General features: G+C 50.1%; 5 protein-coding genes across 5 annotated transcripts; 4 read left to right on the top strand and 1 right to left on the bottom strand.

The window, feature by feature from the left end:
• Positions 1-2,007: 2,007 nt before the first annotated feature.
• On the top strand, positions 2,008-2,162 carry BJ212DRAFT_1419344 (uncharacterized protein; the record flags this gene model as incomplete). Its single annotated transcript, XM_041337609.1, has 1 exon — positions 2,008-2,162. A coding segment is annotated over one exon (155 nt), but the record flags the coding sequence as incomplete, so codon positions are not given.
• A 514-nt stretch (positions 2,163-2,676) lies between these two features.
• Positions 2,677-2,930, top strand: BJ212DRAFT_1293886 (uncharacterized protein; the record flags this gene model as incomplete). Its single annotated transcript, XM_041332184.1, has 2 exons — positions 2,677-2,741; positions 2,795-2,930. Coding segments are annotated over 2 exons (201 nt in total), but the record flags the coding sequence as incomplete, so codon positions are not given.
• A 1,411-nt stretch (positions 2,931-4,341) lies between these two features.
• BJ212DRAFT_1419332 (uncharacterized protein) lies at positions 4,342-5,276 on the top strand. The gene is made up of 2 exons (XM_041337608.1): positions 4,342-5,138; positions 5,197-5,276. The coding sequence occupies exon 1, from the start codon at positions 4,532-4,534 to the stop codon at positions 4,895-4,897; it is 366 nt and encodes a 121-aa protein (XP_041184811.1). The 5' UTR covers positions 4,342-4,531; the 3' UTR covers positions 4,898-5,138; positions 5,197-5,276.
• BJ212DRAFT_1293888 (uncharacterized protein) lies at positions 4,946-5,436 on the top strand (the record flags this gene model as incomplete). The annotated part of the gene is made up of 3 exons (XM_041332185.1): positions 4,946-5,021; positions 5,080-5,138; positions 5,197-5,436. Coding segments are annotated over 3 exons (375 nt in total), but the record flags the coding sequence as incomplete, so codon positions are not given.
• A 210-nt stretch (positions 5,437-5,646) lies between these two features.
• BJ212DRAFT_1451274 (uncharacterized protein) lies at positions 5,647-7,189 on the bottom strand (the record flags this gene model as incomplete). The annotated part of the gene is made up of 9 exons (XM_041338827.1): positions 5,647-5,817; positions 5,865-5,936; positions 6,003-6,135; positions 6,175-6,248; positions 6,300-6,355; positions 6,380-6,437; positions 6,487-6,747; positions 6,803-6,946; positions 7,136-7,189. The coding sequence occupies 9 exons, from the start codon at positions 7,187-7,189 to the stop codon at positions 5,647-5,649; spliced, it is 1,023 nt and encodes a 340-aa protein (XP_041184809.1).
• Between the last annotated feature and the right edge of the window lie 1,160 nt (positions 7,190-8,349).

Raw genomic sequence — 8,349 nt, 5'->3', positions numbered from 1 at the left:
AGGTTCGATCAGTTGCATTCTCACCGGATGGTACTCGCATCGCGTCTGGTTCGCAGGATAACACTGTGCGGCTGTGGGATGCAATCACGGGACAGCCATTGGGTGAGCCCTTGGAGGGGCACACTAGAGAGGTTTGGTCAGATCTCGTTCTCACCGGATGGTACTCGCATCGCGTCTGGTTCGGAGGATAAGACTGTGCGGCTGTGGGATGCAATCACGGGACAGCCATTGGGTGAGCCCTTGGAGGGGCACACTAGAGAGGTTTTCGTCAGTCTCGTTCTCACCGGATGGTACTCGCATCGCAGTCTGGTTCTTGGATAACGACTGTGCGGCTGTGGGATGCAATCACGGGACAGCCATTGGGTGAGCCCTTGGAGGGGCACACTAGTTTGGTTTCGTCAGTCTCGTTCTCACCGGATGGTACTCGCATCGCGTCTGGTTCGGACGATAAAGACTGTGCGGCTGTGGGATGCAATCACGGGACAGCAATTGGGTGAGCCCTTGGAGGGGCACACTAGTTCGGTTTACTCAGTCTCGTTCTCACCGGATGGTACTCGCATCGCGTCTGGTTCAAAGGATAACACTGTGCGGCTGTGGGATGCAATCACGGGACAGCCATTGGGTGAGCCCTTGGAGGGGCACACTAGTTCGGTTTCGTCAGTCTCGTTCTCACCGGATGGTACTCGCATCGCATCTGGTTCTTAAGGATAAGACTGTGCGGCTGTGGGATGCAATCACGGGACAGCCATTGGGTGAGCCCTTGGAGGGGCACACTGGTTGGTTTACTCAGTCTCGTTCTCACCGGATGGTACTCGCATCGCGTCTGGTTCGGAGGATAACACTGTGCGGCTGTGGGATGCAATCACGGGACAGCCATTGGGTGAGCCCTTGGAGGGGCACACTAGTTCGGTTTACTCAGTCTCGTTCTCACCGGATGGTACTCGCATCGCGTCTGGTTCTTGGATAACACTGTGCGGCTGTGGGATGCAATCACGGGACAGCCATTGGGTGAGCCCTTGGAGGGGCACACTGATGAGGTTCGATCAGTTGCATTCTCACCGAATGGTACTCGCATCGCGTCTGGTTCGGAGGATAACACTGTGCGGCTGTGGGATGCAATCACGGGACAGCCATTGGGTGAGCCCTTGGAGGGGCACACTAGTTGGGTTTGCTCAGTCTCGTTCTCACCGGATGGTACTCGCATCGCATCTGGTTCAAAGGATAACACTGTGCGGCTGTGGGATGCAATCACGGGATAGCCATTGGGTGAGCCCTTGGAGGGGCACACTAGAGAGGTTTGGTCAGTCTCGTTCTCACCGGATGGTACTCGCATCGCGTCTGGTTCGGACGATAAGACTGTGCGGCTGTGGGATGCAATCACGGGACAGCAATTGGGTGAGCCCTTGGAGGGGCACACTAGTTGGGTTTGGTCAGTCTCGTTCTCACCGGATGGTACTCGCATCGCGTCTGGTTCTTGGGATATGACTGTGCGGCTGTGGGATGCAACCACGGGACAGCCATTGGGTGAGCCCTTGGAGGGGCACACTAGTTGGGTTTCGTCAGTCTCGTTCTCACCTGGATGGTACTCGCATCGCGTCTGGTTCGGCGGATAAGACTGTGCGGCTGTGGGATGCAATCACGGGACAGCCATTGGGTGAGCCCTTGGAGGGGCACACTAGTTTGGTTTACTCAGTCTCGTTCTCACCGGATGGTACTCGCATCGCGTCTGGTTCGCACGATAAGACTGTGCGGCTGTGGGATGCAGTGAAAGTACAGCTATCCTCCATGTCCAGCGAGCCAGATTCTTCCTCATTTTCACTCCATCGAAGCACTACACCTCCCACCCAACAAAGCCGTACCATGCCAACCAGCACTTGTAACAATCACGTCATTTCCTTCTCGTCCAGCCAAGAACACGCCCTGCCCAATCCCGCTGACTTGCTGGAACCCACTTCTCATCATAATTCTAATTCAACACCTTTCTTGCTGCAGGCTGATGGATGGATCATGGGACCCAATCATCAGCTCCTTTTCTGGGTGCCTCCCGCTTCCCGACGTCCATTTTATACTCCTTGGACTTCATTGGTGATTCCCAGAGGACATCCCGAACTTGATTTGAGCCGCATGGCACATGGGACACACTGGTCGAGTTGCCGAGATGCGTTAGTTCTTTGTGTTTATCATCCGTCCTTGCAGTTACTAACATTAGGACTTCTAGCTCCATGTAACGATGATTTTATTGCCGCAACATCGGGTGTACCATTTGATTCTTTGATTCCTTGTTCATTTCTATACCTAGCACCGAGCCTGAATTTACGGTTGTCTGACTGACTGATGTACTGTACTTAGAGGTGTACTAGTTAAGACTTGCCACCTACTCTGGTCTAGGTACGTTCGCAGTAGCGTTTTCGAGCCATTTTCGTCGTCTTCTGTTTTGTACTTGCCAGTATTTCCACATGCGCACAGATTAAGTGGCGAACTCCGTGTCTTGGCAAGCAGATTGCTTGAGCAATTCTTGCATGTCAAAGTCATGGCCGCCATTCCCTGATGACTCCAAATAATCTGGTTGCACCATTATTGCTTGCCTTCGGCGCAGTACAGTTTCATCGACAACGTCATTTTTGACCAAAGACATTTACTACAATCTGGATTTGAAACAGGATTCCAACTATCGTGCGTGGAACAACAAGGCTACCTTCTACTCGATCGCCCCATCCTGAGCATCCCATGTGGTCTCTGCAGTGAATCAACATCAATATATGTCTTGGTTGACGCACACAGTCTCATGACACAGGTATTTGAAGAGAATGGTGCTCCCGGACCTAGTAAATTTGAACAAGGTCGAAAACCTCTGCACCAAGCGAACGCTCTCGCAAGCGGAAATTGACCACCGGCTTCAGATGGTGCGCAAAGCTGCGCGGAAGGGATAGGTTGTATTTCTTGCTGCACCCAGACAAACTAAGTTGTGGAGAATGCTGACACCCCCTCCTCTACCTAAGCCCTTGCCTGCTTCTACACTCTCGAAGTCGGAATTACTAGGATAGCCTCGGGTCACGACAGCCGATGTAGGTGTTGGGGAAGATTGGAGTCATTGAACAAGCGAAGGGAACGCGCGAAGAAGGAAAAAGGTTGAGTGCGATTTGAAGTAGATGTGAACGCTGCTGGCCGCGGAGAGGGAAGCTGCATGAGAAGCATTGCAGCTCAGTGCTCCCACTTCATCGTCTATGACATGCCGCAGAGCGATTCACTGGTATTGTCTTCGCACTTTGCATTGATGACATTATGTTCTGTCTGATTTATTTCGGATCGGTGCAAGGGTTTTTTCAATACGACCTCTGAACAGATGCAGTGGTGCATTTGTTGCCTCATATATTACTCACTAGACGTCTGCTCCAACTTGCACATTCAGAATTTTAGCCCCTCCACGACTGCTGTTAAAATAAAGTTCGAACCACTTGAAAGATCACTATGTATAATTACATGGCCTATGGTCTCAGCATCATCTTCTACTTGGTCTGGCTAAGAAGACCGATACTAAGCGGGCGCACCGTGAGTTATACAAGTCCCCTACCACTCATCCTAACAGTATCTAAAACCACCCTCACCAACTCGTTCCACGACTGTCTCGTCACCGAATTGCCATGGGCTTCCAATAACCTCCTCCGTACCAAGTCCCGCCGCCGCCTCCGAAGGATCAGATATGTAAGGGGAATTAGGAAGAACACAACTGATGGTGGCTAATCTGTTTGTGGTGAAATAGTGGTTGAAATAAGATCAGATGGGTATTAGGGGGGTCGTGCAGTTGCGAGACTATGGCCGACTGGCGGGACGCGGGAGATAGGAACGCCACCGGCACTTGAGTTTCCTCGGGGCATGCTTCGGTTGTGGTGGTGGCAAGGGAATCTGGTTATGGTGGAGTCTGAAGCTGCTGATGTAGAGGACGCGGATTGTTGACGGGTAAGTTTTGGACGGGGGGGTGCTGGGACGGTGGTACGAGTAGATGTTGTGGATAGAAAGGATGGGGAAGAGGCTGGTGATAGAGAGCGGGGTGAAGGTATTGGTGGAGTCTCGAGTTTTGGCGTCTCCCGCATTGTACTCTCTAACGCATGAGCATGCTGAGCCTCGAGGGCCAAAAGAAGTTCCTGGTAATATTGAGTTCAGTACGACACAAGGATCATGAACTCACGCGTTTTTTGTCAGACGAGAGTTCATTGTCATAGGACAGAAATTCTTGACGCACTCCCACTCGCACAAACGAGGTAAGATGTGCAAAGAGTAGAGTTCTAGGACATTGTGATATGGCTCACCGTGGAAGGTACAAAGTCATATTGACCGTGTTTTGATACTTATCTCATGACCAACATTCAAGGTATCTGGATGCCGTATGTGACGAGTGTGATGAGGACTTGGTGCGGAAGGAATACGGAGCTAGGTTTTCGATACAGAGACGAAGGAGTAAATAAAATGAGAGATCGAGTTGGGAGTCCGGAAACGAACCTTGGCAGAAAAAGGAAATCAGTTCAGAGGTTATATGACGCATAGCTTGCTGCTGTTACTGTCATGTATAATTTTATTCGTTCTAGGTGCACCGACCTTGGCTCCGTCTGCTTCGGGTGGTAATGTTAGCGCTACGGTAGCTGGTAAGGTCACAATCTCAATTATTCATCAACTGCTGCAATCTTCTGCTTCCGCCAGTACCTCAGGCGCGTCCACAACCGGTGTTATCGCTGTTCCGCTCTCTAGCTGTTCATTCACTCCCTATCCTACGCCTACTCTCAGCCCTCTCCCCCCAGTTTACCCTGCAACTGATCCTCTTACAATAGCATTGATCCACAAATCGTGCCCGATTTTGCGCCTGTGTGGGCTGCTACCTACCAAAAAGCCAAGAACCTTGTAAGTGCATACATTTTAATCATCGATTCTGTTGATTGTCTTTGCTGACCAAGAGGATTTGATCGCTGCTTGGGAGAACGGGAAGGCTTCACCCATCGCTGAAGGGTCTTCTACTGCGCTTTGGCGAGGTTCATTAAGACTAATGAAGGATCTGCGGGCTGATATCGTTACTTACCAGTCTCCAAGAGCCTGCGTTCCAGGCAACTTTCAAGGTCACGAATACTGGACCTGTATCTGGAATGGAGGTTCGTGACACCACTTAGCTTCATTATCTCGATACTTATGCCCAAGTCACGCGAATAGATTCCTCGGTACATTCACTTCCCGTCTTCCGCTAGCAAGCCTCCATCAGTCCTAAAGGGCTTCACAAACGTCGAAATCTCGCCGTCAAGCACAGAACAAGCCTCGATCACGCTCTCGCGCTATGACCTGTCTATTTGGGACGTCGTCGCTCAGGGGTGGTGCGAGCCTGATGGCCAGATCTCGTTCTCTATCGGTGCGAGCAGTAGGGACTTTAGGCCACAGGGGAATATTCCTACTTGATCGTGCTTTTTGTTCGACACTTGTTGAATCGATTCAGTGCGTGTACTTAGTGGGTTTTTATCGTATTTTGGCGTAACGCTAGTAATGCATCATGGGTCAAACATAGTGTTGGCAGTAGGATGTCCTCAATACGCAGCGTGCATCAAAATACTCTACAAGTAGCATTGCGTTCACGATGTGCACACGAACGGTGTGACAAGTCCATTGCGCCTATGCAGCAATGTCCTTTCTCTTCTTTTTCGACCTTGCCGTCCCATCCTTGGCATCCATTTCTGTGTGCCGTCGCTTTCGTTTTTCTTCAACTGTAGGGGCCGCCTCTTCTGTGGGAGCGACGCATACTTCTGCCCGTTCTGCTCGTCGTTTGAGGGCTGCTTCGGCTTGCTGTAGATAAAATGAGATTTTTTGCGGACTGCACAGTAAACACGTACCTTTTGTTTTCTTTGTTGAACTTCCCAGGCCTCCCGTTCATGGGGCTTGAGGAAATACTCTCCCGACTCGAGCTAAAGGTCAACCTAGACATAACCAAACATCAGCACTACTTGACAACCAGCAGCAGAGTGAATTACCTTCCGTGGTTGCTGTGGCGGGGGAAAGGGCGTGTACACTTTCTTCGCTGGTTTCTCCTTTTTGTCGAAACTCGATGCATCAAGGCCTGAAGCCTTGCGCGCTTCTTCCTTAGCAGCGACTTTCTCAGTTCTTCTTCATCGTCTTTTCGGAGGTCTTCAGATGTTCCTGAACGTGGGGAGGAACCAGTCCCAGGACTTTGTTGCTAATTTGGGATCTTTTGCGAGTTCCCTTCTTATCATGAGTTCCTGCGAACGTTTCAATAAAGCTGCAGAAAGAACAAATGTTAGTTGACACACCTTGATGCGGTAGATGGAATGAATGTTTTTCATGCAATCAAGGACTATTCGTGGGACTTATTTTAGTGACTTGTGCGGACCCATCACGACGGTATTCCCTTGTACGAGAATATAGCACTGAGTCAATAGCTCAATAGCCTGAAAAAAGTCAACGACATGCGCACAGTCAAAAATATGCAACGCTCACCTTCAGTGTGCTACCATCCGGTCCAATAATCCGCTGTCTCCGCTTCACAAACCGGTCCTTATTACGCACCAGATTCCCAATTTTGATGATATCGCAAGCCACGTCGTCCTGTAATACCTTCTGAGCCTGCGTGATCGCAACCCCTCTTGCGAGTAGTTTGATGAGGTCTCTTGCTTTGAGGATGATGTATGGATCGAATGTTTTATGTGTTGTCCGGACGGACATGGATCCGTGAACTAGGTCCAGTGTGCATGCGATGCCCTGGGTGCTGAGTTGATGGTGTACATCGTATGGCGGAATGGATGTGAGCACTCACATGGGCGTCTAGAACTTTGGTTACGGCGCTCCAAACCTCCCTCAAGTACTTTTCTCTGTATTTTGGGAAAAGGGTTGCAAAAGAAGATTTTTCGGTGAATACGCCGCCTTTGTTGTCATCTGCTTGGAATGAATCGATTTTCCACTGGAGTAGAGTTGAGTACGTGTTAAAGCATGTGTGATTTGGGTGCTCACACTGGAGAGGAGGTACGGTGAGAAGTGGTTTTAATTGACGTGCGGGCAATATTAATGCTCACTGGTCGATGTCATCGGTGTCCCATGCTGAAATGTAAAGTTGCCTTCACAGATTGATAAGGAAGGTTTGGAAGCTCACATTTTTCTTTGCGATGCCTCTTGTTTCTGGTTGCTCCTCTGAAGCAGCTGCCATCGTTGCGAATAGGATTGCTTCTTGAAGCTGTCGCGGTAAGTAGGTCTGGGCACCATCGGCCTAAAATTGCCTGATTTGGTAACAGGTGCGGTGTATCTTAATACCACGTTTTTAAGTTATTCAAGAGGCAAGAATGATTCTAGCCTCCTTTATGTGAGATCTAGGTTTATGGTAGAATACTGAACTCATGATATGAAACGGTTGCCTACAACGATTACCCTCAGAACCAAAGGAAAACAACGCTCGTTGGGACTCAACCCGGAGTTCTTCGATCAACCGTCACATCCGACAGGTCGCCCTGTAAGACGTCCCAGGCTAAGTATATGCTGAAATTGATTTATTAGATACGACTTGGACCCGGACCCTTAGCAAGCTCTGTTCATCAGCAAGCCTTCCAAGGACCACCAGCCGGGAACGGCATATCCTACCTCTTCTGAAAACATGGAGACTGATTCGTCATCTCGATCTCCCGGGGCGAATTGTCCACTGTAAGGGAAGCTCAGCAGATCCTCAAGATCTGCCAGTCGGGAACGGCGTATTCCACCTGTTGGCAACGTTTTGGTGCACATTCGGCACCCTCAAGTCCCACAGGGCAACGTCGACTCGACGTGTTGTCGAGGTAGCGACCACACAAGCCAAAAGGGTATGTTCAGCATATCGGGCCTTACTTTTCAGTGACGTATTTCAGGAAATTCCCAGAGGACTGTAGTTTCACGTCCACGTTGGACAATGATGGCTCAGTCCTCTAGTGGTGCCAGCCCTATTTACAGTCAGTGTCGACTCAGGAAGGCTTGGCTCAGGCGTCTATTGACGTTAGGCATAATCACCTGCGAAGCCACAGCTCGGAACAACTCGGCACTGTCATCTAGGCAAGCTGGACGACCAGGATATGCACACGGCCACATCGAGAGAGGACCAGGAGAGCGTTGATCTATACGGAGCGGGATACCGAGAGCGTCAAAGCGCATGGATGCTGAAACATTTTCTGGAATTGGTTGTGCTAGAAAGGCCGCGGCGAGTTTCATCACATCTGGAGTGGACGTAGTCAATTCATGTATTGCATCAGCATTCTGATATTGCTCGTCTCCTGCTTGGCCATGTTCTGTGCACAGCTTGCTCTGTGTCAATATGTAATGTAATCCTGTTCTCCTGCAGCTCTC

Source organism: Suillus subaureus, assembly GCF_016647635.1.
Source record: "Suillus subaureus strain MN1 chromosome Unknown BJ212scaffold_588, whole genome shotgun sequence".
In the NCBI taxonomy this organism is placed as follows: domain Eukaryota; kingdom Fungi; phylum Basidiomycota; class Agaricomycetes; order Boletales; family Suillaceae; genus Suillus; species Suillus subaureus.
This window is presented reverse-complemented; position numbering and strand designations above follow the sequence as displayed.